General features: G+C 36.6%; 1 protein-coding gene across 1 annotated transcript; it reads left to right on the top strand.

Moving 5' to 3' along the window:
- Window positions 1-16,402, top strand: LOC117338123. The gene is made up of 18 exons (XM_033899332.1): window positions 1-422; window positions 2,379-2,468; window positions 3,031-3,153; window positions 3,404-3,511; window positions 4,018-4,095; window positions 4,671-4,757; window positions 6,483-6,566; window positions 6,800-6,892; window positions 7,587-7,703; window positions 7,871-7,984; window positions 8,083-8,256; window positions 8,763-8,855; window positions 9,793-9,882; window positions 10,961-11,080; window positions 12,078-12,197; window positions 12,650-12,751; window positions 13,919-13,999; window positions 14,431-16,402. Exons 2-18 carry the CDS (start codon window positions 2,379-2,381, stop codon window positions 14,962-14,964), a joined length of 2,208 nt encoding a protein of 735 aa, XP_033755223.1. The 5' UTR covers window positions 1-422; the 3' UTR covers window positions 14,965-16,402.

The following is a 16,402-nucleotide window of genomic DNA, read 5'->3' as shown; positions in this document are numbered from 1 at the left end:
GGCTTCATTCCGAAGTGTCAATTAACATGATTAAGATAAATGTTTGGTATATCTACTGTGCTGTACATTTATAGTTATGCATGTAGAATATATTTCGGATAGAAGTTATTAAGGTCCTAAATTCTAAATTAAATTTTACTGAAGGGAAGTTTAATCTGTCCAAGTCAGACCTGCAAAGTAGATGATGTGTCGCCATTCTGTTTGGGGCCAACACACTGAATTTAAACAAACATTTTACTTGTTTAAATAATGCAAATGAATCATTCCTGTTGTTATTCAAATTCCCTCACTGAGCCTCGGACGATTCGCTTGTAATTAGAGTTACTTCCCCTACACGGTTGCTGAAGCTGATCGATAGTGGTTGATGATGCTGCGCCAAAATAACCGTCTTCCCCGAGACCAGACAGAAAACATGCCCAGAGGTATATATAAACACAGTGATTATGACTTTTTCTGCTCAAAAATTTCTGAAATGTGCAGATTTTCCTGTGTGAGCGAGATTTTTTCATCAGTAACCAGACAGGCTAAGCTTATACTGTAACGCTGTATATAAACATGTACGTCATTACATTTGTGCATTGCTATAACATCCATACACCCATTATGGCGATTTATAATATGCAATTTGTTGATATATCATCATATTTTTATGATACTGTATATCTAAGATGAACAGATATATTGAGGTTTTTCCATAATATTGAAAAAAGACTATAAGCTATATAGAATATCTACTAGCTATTATGAATTGATAAGATGATGATACTAAAAATTATAGTCTAACTTATATGTCTATAAAAGCAGTCTTTGACTACTGCCCAGCAACCTCACAACGACATAGTCTTACTGAGTTGGTATTTGTAATAGGAAGGAGTAATGAAAAATACCCTGCCCATATACCATACTGGGCTTCAAACTAGCTAGCAACCTTTTGCTCTCAAGGCAAGCATCCTACCACAAGGCTAAAGGAAAACTGAGCTTGTAAGGTAACCTATACTCTCCACTTTTACACTACTCCCTCTTTCACAAAGTCTTTGCCCCTGAAGACAACTACAACCCAGGTTCTTAAGCTCCACGGAAGCCTCTCGGTCTCCCACGCTTTCACTTAGAGAGGTCAACAGCATCAAATCTTTAATAGGAAGGAGAAATGAAAAATACCCCGCCCGTGCCAGCCTTTGAACTATAGCGACCTTTCGCTCTCTGTATGCAAGCATCCTATAGCTACCACTAGGATAAAGGGAAATCCTCACTAGACTGAACTAGTAAGGGGACCTATATACTCAACACATTCTAACACTTGACTAAAGGGATATTCCTGCTAGACTGAGCTAGTGTTAAAGGTGAACTTTATTCTTCACTTTTACATTGGTGTGGTCCAGAATGATCCTTAGTCTGAGCTATCAGTTAACCATTGTCCTTGCCCAATTTCAGTGTATATATATAGTGCAAACAAGCAAAACAACACAACCTATATACAGACAGTAAACAGTAACTTACTATCGGTTAACCATTGTCCTTGCCCAATTTCAGTTTATATAGTGCAAACAAGCAAAACAACACAACCTATATACAGACAGTAAACAGTAACTTACTATCGGTTAACCATTGTCCTTGCCCAATTTCAGTTTATATAGTGCAAACAAGCAAAACAACACAACCTATATACAGACAGTAAACAGTAACTTGTAGCAATGTCCTAAATGTGGGGACATCAATCTACTTTAGAGGAATTCTGAATCTTGGTGACCGCTACATGTTTGGAAACTGAATCAAGTCTTTATTTACAAAATTCCTGGCACTGACACTTAATTCATGCATATTTGTTTGTGTTAGAAATGAAATGTTATTGATTTTTCAATAATACAAGCTTTCTGAGCAAGCTAGCTTAAGCACTACCATATAAAAACAAAAACAAACAAAAAATACAAAGATATACATTAATATGTAATAAGGTAATAAAGAGTTTCAGATTGAGTCTGGGCACATGTAGTCTCATTTAGCTCACTGATTCCTTTTGTATTACGAGTAAACTTTAGTCACTGATGTGGCTGTTGATGTCTATTAACTACATATGCAAGTCTATTGTTGAAGCAAGGTAAAGTCTACTAACTCTTGGATTTGAAAGCAGCCATTGCACCAATCAGAAACTAGGTGCTGGTTGGTTTATAACCAGTGAGGAACCTATCAAAATCCGACATTAGCACATCCTGAATTATCAGTGATTTTATTTGATTGTATAATGTGTACAGCACCAATTGTCTGTTCAAATTGTTTAAGAAATATGAGATAGTTGCTATGGTCTCAAATACTGGAAACGTTTCATTTTAGTTTTCTATGTAGAATAGTCAAACACAGGTCCCTTTGGCCTTTTCCAACAGATGATGAGTATCCTTGAGGTAACTGACCAGCTGTGCCCAGACCAGCTACTGGTGCTGACTGCCGATGTAATCAGGGAAGGTGTCTTAAAGGTAAATATATCTACCAATTGTTTACACTAGGAATGAAAACCTATGTTTAAAATCCAGAATTCAACTCTACATTCTATTCTTGAGACTTTTTTAAAGATTTTATAAGGCAGATGAAATATCAGAAACCTTTGAATTAAAGGCCAGGGGGCTAATGCACTGAAAATTGGCAAATGAGGGGTGTGGTCACTTATTCCCAGATAAGACCCTATGCAAGAAGGAAAATTTCAGCTGTCATCTTGGATTATGATATGGATCAATTTAGTCTGATCTACATCAGTAATTTTTATAAAAAAATAATTCAATACACTGGTGACATGTATACGCGAAGATATTATACCGACGAAATTCACTGGATAACAGGATGATAATAATCATCATCATAATTCCCCGAAATTCTGTTTAACCAGGCTAGGATAGCAAATGGTAGGTTTCCCATGATGTAGCCACTAGCTATTAGAAGACTCTGCATCATAATGAACCTGGTTATTCACAGGGTGATAAACCCTTGAAATAAGCAAACTGTTCAGTTAAAATGTCAGTAACAAAGCATTCCTATTTCCAGTACCCTGCCTTGTACCATCATGTTGTGGATGCTTTGTGTCTTCAACCCAAATCTCACAAGGAGGCTACGCAAATCATCTACATACTCCGTAACTATGGATACAACATAAATCACATCAATAAGGTATGTTGAGAGTATCAATCCTAGCTCCAACTGACAAAATATTGATATCATTTAATTGTAATATGGGTGTACCAGGACCTGGTCATCGATTATTCACTTTACCCGAGATCAATTGGACAAAACCAAACAGAAAGTTGATCTTTCAATAATACATGTTTCAGTGAATTTCTACAGAGTGATACTGTAACCTTGTTATAGTCACATGACTTACCAGGTAGTTTACTCATGGTTTTTGTTTTCGATACTACAGAGCGGTACAACCCCGTTACTACAGTACATCCTGTCATGTGACTTGGTGGAGGACGATGTGGTAGAAGCCATGCTGAGATGTAATGCTGATGTCTTCATTAAAAACGAGGTAATTTTCCTGTGGTGACTTTCCTTAGGAAGTGTACAGAGGGTCCTGTTGTTGGATGAAACCAGAGTACCCGGAAAAAACAAATGTTGTCCGGCAGGAGAACCTTATCTCTCAACGCAGAAAAAGGGAATCAAACTCTGGGAGTTAGGATTCCAGGTTTGGTTCATAATTGTATCAGAGAGATCCTATAGCTATACAAATGTAAGAGAAACATTTCAGTCTGGCTTGTACTCTCTCTGTCACTCAGGTTATGGAGCGTGTTTGTTTGACTCAGGAAGTAGAGCCCTATCACTAAGGAGACCCAGGTTTAAATCCTGTTAGGGTTCTTTGCAAGAATATGTTTTCACACATACACATTTTATTTTTATGCCTCATAAATATTTTGTTTTATGATTTATTCAATATTACCTTGATGAACAAAGATATATTAACTTCTCACGATGCAATAAAACTATATACCCTGGTACATGTGCATTTGTACTATTTGTAATCTTTACTCTGGCCAGAACAATACATGTGCTTATGAAGAAGCCCGGAAGTCTCACATTGGCCGGTCAATCAAGACACTGTTTGCGAGGTATATGGTATGTATATACAATGTAGTACAGTCGAATCTCTATTAAGCGACCACTCGAGGGAGGTTGAAAAACGGCCTCTTAATGGAGAGTGGCCTCTTAATAGAGATTACATTACTGCATTGTCTATTGTGTATTATCAAAATTAAACAAGATGTCTTGCCTCCTTTGGACATGGACTCAAAATTCTGTGATTCAGAACTAGACTGCTCTTATCTGTTAAAGTGATATAAACAGAAGTACATATCATATTGCCCTGTTCAACTTAACACAAGATTCTTCTAAAAAAAACACTGAAGTAGTTATTTTCTCGTATATATGTTTCATGTGTGAAATCAGAGTTGGGGGGAAAATGTACATTTTAGAAATAGTGTATAGATCACATCTCCAAAACATCTTTTCACAAAGACCTATCAGATTGTATTGGCATATCAATAAAGTAAGCCATCTTTTCATGAATTTAATGAAATCTTATTTGAACACCACACCTGGTATTAGTTCCAGTATAGTAGATTAAAGACGATGATGTTGGTAAATTGTACACTGCTATTTAACATATACATCTGTTTGTACTGGAACTGTAGCCTGGAATTTGGAGGGCAGTTGCAGCTGATGAGGTTCACCAAGTGCGTTTCTTAGTCAACCAGTGGTGCCGTGTGGATGTCGAACAGGTCAGATAGATGAAAGAACCATGGGCAATAACTCTTTTACATAAAGTCATCAAATAAAATAATTAATGCATGCACTACACATCTCGTACTCCAGATGTAGCTTCACAAGATCTAGTGATGATGTTAATTCATTCACATCAAAGAAAAAAAAATTGATTTTCCTTTCAGTAATTCTGGCCAGTAGTACAGCTAACCTTTTACTGCAGTGCATTATTTAGCTAAATCTTGTATCATGTATACACATTGTAAAGTATTAGGAACTTTTCTAAGATTCTTTATTTTGGGGAATTAGTGAATCCTTTTGGTAGTTTGCATTCATATCACTTTCTTTAGTTAATTTGTATTTATCGGGGAATAAAAATGGTACATCATGGATATCCGACGATGCAAGCTAGTGGTAGTTATCAATATATATACACTGGGTACCCGACAATGCAAGTTAGTGGTAGTTATCAATATATACACCGTGGGTACCCGGTGATGCAAGTTAGTGGTAGTTATCAATATATACACCGTGGGTACCCGGTGATGCAAGTTAGTGGTGGACTGGTAGTTATCAATATATACACCGTGGGTACCTGACGATGCAAGTTAGTGGTAGTTATCAATATATACACCGTGGGTACCCGGTGATGCAAGTTAGTGGTGGACTGGTAGTTATCAATATATACACCGTGGGTACCTGACGATGCAAGTTAGTGGTAGACTGGTAGTTATCAATATATACACCGTGGGTACCCGACGATGCAAGTTAGTGGTAGTTATCAATATATATACCGTGGGTACCCGGTGATGCAAGTTAGTGGTAGTTATCAATATATACACCGTGGGTACCCGGTGATGCAAGTTAGTGGGTAGTTAATCAATATATACAACCGTGGGTGACACGGTTGATGCAAGTTAGTGGTAGTTATTAATATATACACCGTGGGTACCCGACGATGCAAGTTAGTGGTAGTTATCAATATATACACCGTGGGTACCCGACGATGCAAGTTAAGATGGTAGACGGGTAGGTTATCAATATATACACCGTGTGGTAACCCGGTGATGCAAGTTGTGGTAGACTGGTAAGTTATCAATATATAAACACCGTGGTTACCCGACGATGCAAGTTAGTGGTAGACTGGGGTAGTTTTATCAATATATACAAACCGTGGGTAACCGACGATGCAAGTTAGTGGGTAGTTATCAATATATACACATGGGTAAACCCGATGTATGCAAGTTAGTGGTAGACTGGTAGTTATCAATATATACAAACCGTGGTACCCCGACGATGCAAGTTAGTGGTAGACTGGTAGTTATCAATATATACACCGTGGGTACCTGACGATGCAAGTTAGTGGTAGACTGGTAGTTATCAATATATACACCGTGGGTACCCGGTGATGTAAGTTAGTGGTAGATATCAATATATACACCGTGGGTACCCGGTGATGTAAGTTAGTGGTAGACTGGTAGTTATCAATATATACACCGTGGGTACCCGACGATGCAAGTTAGTGGTAGACTGGTAGTTATCAATATATACACCGTGGGTACCCGGTGATGTAAGTTAGTGGTAGATATCAATATATACACCGTGGGTACCCGGTGATGTAAGTTAGTGGTAGACTGGTAGTTATCAATATATACACCGTGGGTACCTGACGATGCAAATTAGTGGTAGACTGGTAGTTATCAATATATTATAACAAATGGTTATCCATCCTACTGTTACAGGAAGGGAAAAGTTTACTACACCTTACATTTGATGTAGGAACAGAGAACGTCATAGGAATTATCAGTGGAATCCACACCTCTATGGTAAGACTGTCAAACATTCCTGTTACAATCTTTTTTAAATGAATATAGATAATTTATACTAGTTTAATGGAAGAAAACATATGCCACATGGCTAAGCTGTCTTATTTTATTTCTCTAGTTTTAATGCATAGTTTTGAAATCGTACACAGAGAATAACAATTTTGTATCGGAGTATTGCATGGTACTTGCTAAAAACATGTGAGCTTTAATGTGACCTTGATCTCTTACTGAAGGCTCTAGCTCATGGGGTACTCGCTGGGGATGTGAAATATGTGGAGGATTTGTTGAGAAAAAAAGGCAACATCAATGTGAACTTGAAAAACCTGGTGAGTTGTCTCCTTTGATCACTGGTTGAAATCTAATAAATACATAACATCACTGTTTCTCTGACAAATGTTACAGGGATGTCTTCTGATTAAACAGCATTTTAATTTTAAATGATAAAATTCAGAGCATATGGTCAACAAAGGAATGTTTGTTGTGACGCAGAGCCTGTTGTCTGTCAACTTTACACTACTACTTGTGAACCACTGAGCAGATTTCAACCATATTTGGTATGGAGCATCCTTTAGTGAAGAAGAACTAGTTTTGTATAAATGGTTGGCCTTGCTCTCGTCTGTCCTGAAGGGGCGGGGTCAAATAGGGAAAATATGCTCCAAATTGATTTAAATCCTTCTTCTTTGCATAAATGAAAGGATTTTATTTCTGTTTGGTCTGAAGCATCATTGGGTGAAGAGGAACCAATTTTGTATAAACAGTGGGTCCTGGCTCTGATGAGTAGACCAAATATGGGAAATAAAGAAAATTCTTCAAAATCCTTTTTCTGTAGAAATGTAGAGTGTTTTCCCATGTTCACTGCCATATCCAGATGAGCAATACAGGCCCCCTGGTCCTCTTGTTACTGATTTGCCATATACAGAACTGAACAGTGCATTCATTGTCTTAGATCGCAGTTCTTAGCAGAAACATTTTAGGAAAACTTAATTAATTTACAATCTTACAAGCCTATTCATACTTCAGGGTGATGGAGGAACAACCCCACTGTACTATGCTGCTCTTCAAAACAACACAGAGATCATCAAATTGCTCTTATCAATGGGAGCTCGAGTACACTGCACCATGACAACGAAAGACAAGGTAGGGTTAACACACACAGTCTAATGGGCAATGTTCTTCATAGTCATTACCTAAATATTTCTCTTTATAATCACAGAATTCAGGAATGTGAGCCATTGCAACAATTGAGTGATACAGGTACTATGGACCTTTTTACAACAGACTAATGACTAACACCTTGTTTGTAGACAGACCTGCCCCTGTTGTTTGCTTTGATGTTGGAATACCCAAAAGTCCATGCATCCACACTCCAGCTACTGATTCCACAGACACCTGTCCATGTGGAGACTCTCTATTACAAGGTAAGATTAAAAACAGACAACCCATCCACATGGTGACTCGGAAGTTTATCAATTTTCAATGTAATAGTTCATGTAAAAATATTCTAATTTTTTTTCAGGGTAAAAACATTCTCTTCCACTGTGTAGACTGTGATGTAGATTCCTCTGTGGTGACGGCAATTTTGGAAGTGTCATCCGCAACCATGGTTACAGCTAGAGAGGAGAGTGGGCTAACAGCTCGAGAGTATGCAGAAAAAGAAGGTTGTGATGCTGTTATAGAAGTCATTGACAAGGTGAGAGCTCAAGGTCATATTATGCACTTGACTCGTGCAGGTTGGTATGGGGACTGAGGTAATCTGTAAAACATACTATAAATCTGTATAACTCAGACCTTTCAAAGACTTTCCCTGGTAATTGATTGGAATAATTTGTGGTTTTATAGAATAATTTAATGTATAAAATTTGAAATGTACAATTCAAGTTTATAAGTACTATAAGTATGTGTAAAAGTAAATGAAAGGGAACAAGTGCCTTCCTTTATGCCCCGCCTTGAAATGGGGGGGGGGGGGGGGGCATATAGTGTTACCCATGTCCGTCATGTCCCCTCCCATTGCGCTGCGTCCTGTCCCATCCCAACCCATCCCGTCCTGTCCCGAAGCAATGTAACTAGCTAATCTCCGGAACTGCTGATGCCATCCTCACCAAACTGTGCTTCGGGGTATCAAGTGGCAATTAAATTAATTTAAAGAAATGTTTTGATTGATTTTTCTCATTGTTTTATTTCTGTTTCTGTTGACAGTTTGTGTATAAATGGTGGACAGACAAGGCAAATGACAAAAACAGAAAAGTATTGGCTCTTCACAGTTACCATCCCATCCCAGCAGACAGTAAGGTAACTTCTAAAATTCTTTACTGAGAGACAGAACAAAAAACATCCCATCCCAGCGAAAAGTAAGATATCTTCTAAAGCATACTTTACTAAGAGACAGAACATAGCATCCTAGGAATCAGTAAATTAATACATGTAATTTTAAAATATTGTCCCTAAGAGGCTGTCAGTAAGGTAATCTTTCGAAAATGCTGTCCCGGGGTACAGAACAGTACACATATCATTCCAATAGGATTGAAGGAGTTGAGGTGTGTATATCAAAGTCAGCCAGTTAGAGCTACATTCTTGTTCAGGTAACAACTTAGTTTCCCTATCTTCTGGCTGACAGGATGTAGGTGATGTTCTGAAAGAAAGGAAGTGCAAGTGTCATATTCTTAAATTGTTATAAAGTCCCTCAATATAGAGTTATGTCCCTTTACTCAACTAACATGATATGAAGTATGGGTAAAAAATAATGTTTACAGAAAATATTTTGGAAAAAATGATACAATGTAATACCAACTAGGACACATGTATGATTTATGTTGGTATCTAAGTACATTTTTCATTGCATTCATAGCAATCAAATTCTTTGGTGGTTGGGTGGTTTTCAAAAGGCAGATAAAACATCAGAAATCTTCAGATAACCTGGCCGACTACGTGGGTTTTCCACAGGCACCTCTGGCTTTCTCCCACACTAAGACCCCTCATGTGCTTCCATCCTAGCCAACAAGAGTGATTAATATCAGTTGATATAACTTGTTTTGCAATTGTTTTAAGATAAATAAAGTTTATATTTCAAATTTCTTGAGTATATTTATTTGAATATTTTTGCTTGATATTTTTCTGCATTTGATACATGAGATGAATTATTCACATTAGATGGTATGTCTAATAAAGATTAGGATGAAAATTATGTGAGGATAGAATTTCAGTACTGCTCTTTCTCTCTGTCATCTAGGTCCTATGTCTGGGCGACATTGGTAACCATGACAACCATGAGTGTGATGCCAGTGGAGAAATGCTGTCTGAATCCCTCACTCAGTACCAGGTGGGATCATCTCGTACCTAGACATCAATCTATTACGTAGTCTAAATGAGTTAATCTCCATCTATCGTAATGTCCATGTAACTCAAAGCTTGTAGGTTATTGAGTCTTGTTCACAGTTATACAGTATATCTGATAATTAAAATGTAACACCTGTTACTGTCAAAAACAGTAACTGTAAATCACTTAGATTTTGCTAATACAGATGTCCTTATTTCGCAAGGTTACTTCTTCAGACATAATCATGAATAATTGATTTTGTGAATGCAGATATAAAAATGACTTTAAATTTGCCTATGATGAGCTGTTATAGTAATGGATTCTGCCAGACTCCTATATCAGTAGCTTGGCCGCCATCCAATGGTGTTATTTTTATACAAATAGTCAGGAAGAGTTTGAAATCGTGATTAACTCTTCTCATATATTAATGTGAAAATTAATCCCATGCAAAAAGTGGTTTATAGTTTTATAACTATCTAATATTTATAATATTATGCATTTAATAAACAGTTATATAGCTATCTAGTATTATAATGTCACACCTGTAATTAACAGTTATATAGCTATCTAGTATTATAATGTCACACCTGTAATTAACAGTTATATAGCTATCTAGTATGATAGTGTCTCACCTGTAATAAACAGTTATATATCTATCTTGTATTATAATGTCACACCTGTAATTAACAGTTACATAACTATCTAGTATTAAAATGTCACACCTGTAATTAACAGTTTTATAACTATCTAGTATTATAGTGTCTCACCTGTAATTAACCGTTATATAGCTATCTAGTATTATAATGTCACACCTGTAATAAACAGTTTTATAACTATCTAATATTATAGTGTCTCACCTGTAATTAACAGTTTTATAACTATCTAGTATTATAATGTCACACCTGTAATAAATAGTTGTATAACTATCTAGTAGTATAGTGTCTCACCTGTAATAAACAGTTATATAGCTATCTTGTATTATAATGTCACACCTGTAATTGACAGTTATAATATTTATGATGTCAAAACCAATACTGAATAAGACTGATGACAATGTACAGTTGTATGTCTGATGTTACAGCAACACATCTATAAATTCCACCAAGCTCTAGAAATGGAGGATGAGGAACAAGTACAGGCGGGTATCACCTACTTTGGTTGTGATAATTTCCAAGAGTTTATGTGTGACAGTCGCCTACAGGTGAGTTAAGGTGACAACCCTTGCAGATTTGGGATTTGATTTCATCCTGTCCACAAGGGGTCATGAACCTATTCCACAATAAGTGGCAAAGGCATATAGGGTTACCTTTCATCCATTTGGCCAAACATGAGTTTGTTATCCATTTATTAGATTACCTGGTCTGAAGAACCAAATTTATTAGATTACCTGGTCTGAAGGACCAAGGTGAGCGTATGTCATGCTGTGGCATCCATACGTTGTCTGTTATCTGGACATCAACTGTTTCTTCTTCTGAACCACATATTGGAATTTAACTTTATTTATACATATTGTTATGAACAACTTCTTCTCTAGAACTATGCACTGGATATCACTCATATCTGACTGAAGGCATCCCTAATGAGTAAATTATGACTGCTATCTACAGATGAGTGCAGTACTATCTACAGATGAGTGCAGTACTATCTACAGATGAGTGCAGTACTATCTACAGATGAGTGCAGTAATATGATTTTATAATGAAAGTCATCTAGATCTACCAAAGTTTTTCTGATACTGCAATAGTACATATTTTAGTGGTAATCTTATTTTAGTTATTTTTACTCTGGAAGCATTCTGCTAAATTGCTACGGCATTAATTGCAGTTTCTGTACTTGTTTTCTATGGTGAGTATTGTGGAAACCCCTATTTAATAATGTGTCGTAATTTGGTGGTGCACTAAAATTTGAGTGCACCAAAATGTATGTGTTTACAGTATATTTAGTGTTAGAATGTAAGCGAGGAAAAGATTGTATTATTTCCTGACAAAAATTTATATAAGTTTGATTTAGGTTTAGGTTTAGAATTGTTTAACGTCCTATTGACAGCCAAGGTAATTTAAGGACCGCCTCCCCTGTGTGCAGGATGCATGCGTGTAGTGTATGTACATGTTTTGTATGTGTGTTTTGGAAGGTTATGGTATGTTATTTTGAAGAATTATATACAGATTGTGTATAACTACTGACTTGTTTACTACTAGGGAGAAGGCCAGCCAGCACTACACAAAGTCGTACTGAGAAGGAATGTTGAGCTCACACACTTGCTAGCAGAAACTCTTGTTTATAAGCAGGGCTGTCGTCTGGACTCTCTTAGGGACCAGGTATGTCGCCCTACAGTACCATACTGCTTCAGTTAAGTTTTTCAGGGGAGTTTAGTCTGTTCAGTTCAGGAGGTCACATCTTGTTACTGGTTTTGAATTTATTTTGTGTATTAAGGTTGTCAACATTTCAGTATAAATTTGTGAAATCTTTGTTTTTGATGATCTTGTCATTTGGTAAATTGGGCAAAAAAAGGGATTTTCCCTCCCTTGAGGGTGGAACAAAGAAACTTCCATCCACTTTGGTGTCTAACCGCAGTAGTAAGGCTCTGCAAAGCTTTTGAAAAAGAATGTCAAGAATCTCCTAGACAAGTGAAGATTACTTTATCGTCCAAGTTAGAAACAGATTTGTGTTATTTGTTTGTATGTGAAATTACAAAGAAATGAAACAGGATGAGGAGAGATGTATCAGCATGGTTTTTGATAAAAGAAGTAATTGATGTTTATTTGGTCAGTTTTTCAGGACAGCCCTACATTATGCCTATGCACTTGATGACAATAAAGCAATAGTGGACATCCTGGTGGACCACGGAGCCTCGGACTTCACCATGGACAAGGTGACCACTGTACAGATTAACTTTTACTGTCAGTCACTCATTAGGTTACTGTTACATTTCATGGTGAATCGGTCTATTACCAGGGTAATGGTTTCCAATTTAACTCACTTTGGGGCATCTGTTGTCCATCCGTTTTCTGTCAATCATAATTTTTAGGTCATCTGATCCAAAGGGTCCTTAAAAACTCTATTTCTTCTCAATGCTTAGGTGGATTACATCCAAATTTGGTGTGAAACATCATTGGGGAGGGCAATCATATTTTATATATATGAGGCTGGTCTGACCCTTGGGGCCAGTGGGGTGGGGCTCCAAAAACGGGAACTTTGCTGAAATTTTGCTTTAAAACTCTACTCCTCCCTAACCCTTGGGTGGATTATAACCAACTTTGGTTTGAAACATCATTGGAGAAGGGCAATCATATTTTATATAAATGAAGCTGGTGTAACCTCTGGGGACAGAGGGGCCCAAAAAGGGGAACGTTGATGAAATTTTGCTTTCTGTATATAATGATTCAATTGTCAGATGATGTTAAGGGCGATGGCCTCTTGTTTCCTTTAATGAAATTTTCAATAACAAAGAGGCCCAGGCTCATGATATTCAAATTGGTAATCAAGGTCAAAGGGATCAAATGTGTTGATATAGTGGTCCAGTGTCATGATATTGAGCCAGTAGTATTACAAGATGACTACCTATGAAGTTAGTTTAAATGAATGACCTTGACCTACACTTAAGGTTGCAGGGATTAGATGCATAAAAATCTTAAAAAGTTTTTTTATGTATAACAGATAATACCAGGGTTATGATATTAGATGTATTGCATTTTCAAAAGAAGGAACGTCAATTTGATCTTCATCAAATATCTAAATCAATTTGGATTAAGTCTTCTCTAAGTCTTTTCACATAATCAGTACCTGATAATTTCCAAATTTATTTTTGTTTTGAAATTTTTTCATACTCATGTACATGTATTTCGATATAAAAGCCACTCAAATATGAGTTGATGGTACTATTTTATTGAAAAGTAGTAAAAACACCCCTTTATTTGAACCAGTAAGTATATATTTGGCATACCCTGAATGTACATATGAACATCCAATGTAAGAAGTGCTGTTCATTTTCCAACGTATGTTTGTTAAGTACATTTTGTATTTTCATTTTTTACCTCAGGATGGCCGCTCACCTTTAGCCTTCAAGGATCGTCGTGAGTTAGCGGAGATGAAGGAGCTGCTACATTATCAGCTAATCCAGGTACACTACAACCTTTTAAATACTGGGATAAGTTATATAAGATATTAAAACTAATGCGACCATAACTGAAATAGTCAATAATTACAGAAATATGGCAGGTCAGTTATAGTGACTTACCCAGTGGTGAGTTCATACTCTGGAAATCTCTCCTAATCCATAGAACATCGTGCGGACATGCAAGCCCCATTTCTTCTCTTCTCCATACTATAATGCTTACTATTTCTTTTCTCTCAACTCTGGTATACACATAAATCCAGATGACTACATCATATCATATCATGCTTTCTTTTCTCCCAACTTGGGTTTTTGTAACTTTCCATCTTCCTTCCTCCTTAACTCCAGATGAATACTCCCTCATACCATAATGTCACCTCTTTGTTTTCTCCAACCCACTGTTCCAACTTTCTTATGTATCTTGTGATATTTTACAGGATTTCCACCAGCCTGAGCCAGACCCTTGGACATCTCCCCTACCCATCCCCATGGTTGGGTACATGAAGAACTGTGGTCATGCCCACCATTTACCTAAAAACATTAAGCTGAACCAATCAGATAGCCTCCGACAGATATCTAGTATGATCCCAGAAAAAAGCATTGATCAAAGCAGGAAAATGTTTTCAATCAAAGACAGAGGTCAAGCAGATTATAACTTGGTCTCGCAGCGAAAATCTACAACTAAGTCTCAAACTGGCAAATTTACAAACATTTCTACAATTCCTGAAAACAAATTTGATTTATCTGAAAATCCTAGTAACATGACATTTTCCGACTTTGATTCAAAGTGTTATGATGATAGTGACTACGACGTTGAACCAGATAGATGTGAGTATGATGAAGTGGAAACTAGATATCTGATAGACGACGATGATGTAGATGTGTCATCAGATGATGAGTTTTTGGATGATGAAGAGGAGTTAGTAGAGGAGGAGTCTAGAAGACAGGGACATATATGCATAATACTGTAATAAATGCTTAGATATTTTGTGATCAAATGCAGAGCTGAATCCGTCCATCAATTTGTCAAAAATACTCTTGTCAAATTTTTCTGAAGTTGGCACAATACCAAATGAACAAATTTATTTCCAATGTTAACGCATAGTTAAGATCTGTTCAGCTCAAATAGAATCAAATTGAGAAAACTTGGAGGCAAGTTGAGTGGGGTTAAAATTGGTAACATAGCCAGAATTTTGCTCAAACAGGGACACAACGGCCAGAGAAGTGCCAAACACAAAGGAATTAAATTCTTGTTTGAAATTTAAATATATTTCACCCATAAATACCTAATATGAATGTGATGGACACAATACTTGTTCTACTATGTAGGAGTGTAAATATCGACATTTTGTAGGTTCCATGAGACTAAACTCACCCTGGCCAGATGCTACACTCTACAGTATATCTATCATAGTAATACCGAAATCTGTTTATGTGGCTCGCTACTTTGTTAACTGTGATAGACCTTCAGGTGTTAATACAGACCTTGAAATTCTTAGCCAAGTCACAAGGAAGCAACACCAGATCACTTCTTCCATCTTTGGTTTATTTTGTTAAATTCAAATTGTAAACCTGTGTACAGTGGTTGCCCTACACAATCAACAGAGGATTGAGGTGTTTTGATAGAGCTACATTATGAGACCTGATAATATGTTTGTGATTTCTGTAATATTTTTATCTTATCTTCAACGTATTTCACTACAAAATGATTTTTTTTCTGAACATTGTAATATTCATTTCCTTAAAACTTTTTTTACGATAGTTTAATTTATACTAAAAATCTTCTCTTTTTTTGTATAGTTTCATTTAAACACTTGAAATGTTAATTTTTGTTTTATAGATTTAGAGTAGAATTCAGAATTACATGTATTTGAATATCTAATTTGATATAATTATCATAAAATCTGCATTTCAGAATTATTTTTGTGTTCTCAGTGTATTGATTATCAATATGATGAATTACGTTCACAACACTTGTTAATTTGACCATTAGTATGATAGAGAGAGAGGTGTCTTCCTGTGTTTTTTCACTGTTATGAAATTAACAGTAATATGTCAATGTGATGATTCAAATGTATGGCCATGTGATGATTCAAATGTATGGCCATTTCAGTTGTATAGTCCAATAGCTAGCTTTTGTGGCTGTGTGGGTTAGTGTCTGTACTGAAGTTACCAGGGAAGCAATGCTGAGTGAGGTAAGCACTTGGATCGATGACTGCTCTGTTGTACCCCTGTGCACGATACAAAGGAATGCTGAGTAGAATATTTGAGAGCTATCTTATTGTATTATAATCAAACTCTTACTCCAAGGTGAGCTTATGCTATACCGTGGCGTCCGTCGTCTGTCCGTCAACAATTGACTTCTTCATAACCACAGATCGGAATTTGACCAAATGTGGGCAAAAGCAT

This window comes from Pecten maximus, chromosome 11 (assembly GCF_902652985.1).
Source record: "Pecten maximus chromosome 11, xPecMax1.1, whole genome shotgun sequence".
Classification (NCBI taxonomy): Eukaryota; Metazoa; Mollusca; class Bivalvia; order Pectinida; family Pectinidae; genus Pecten; species Pecten maximus.
This window is presented reverse-complemented; position numbering and strand designations above follow the sequence as displayed.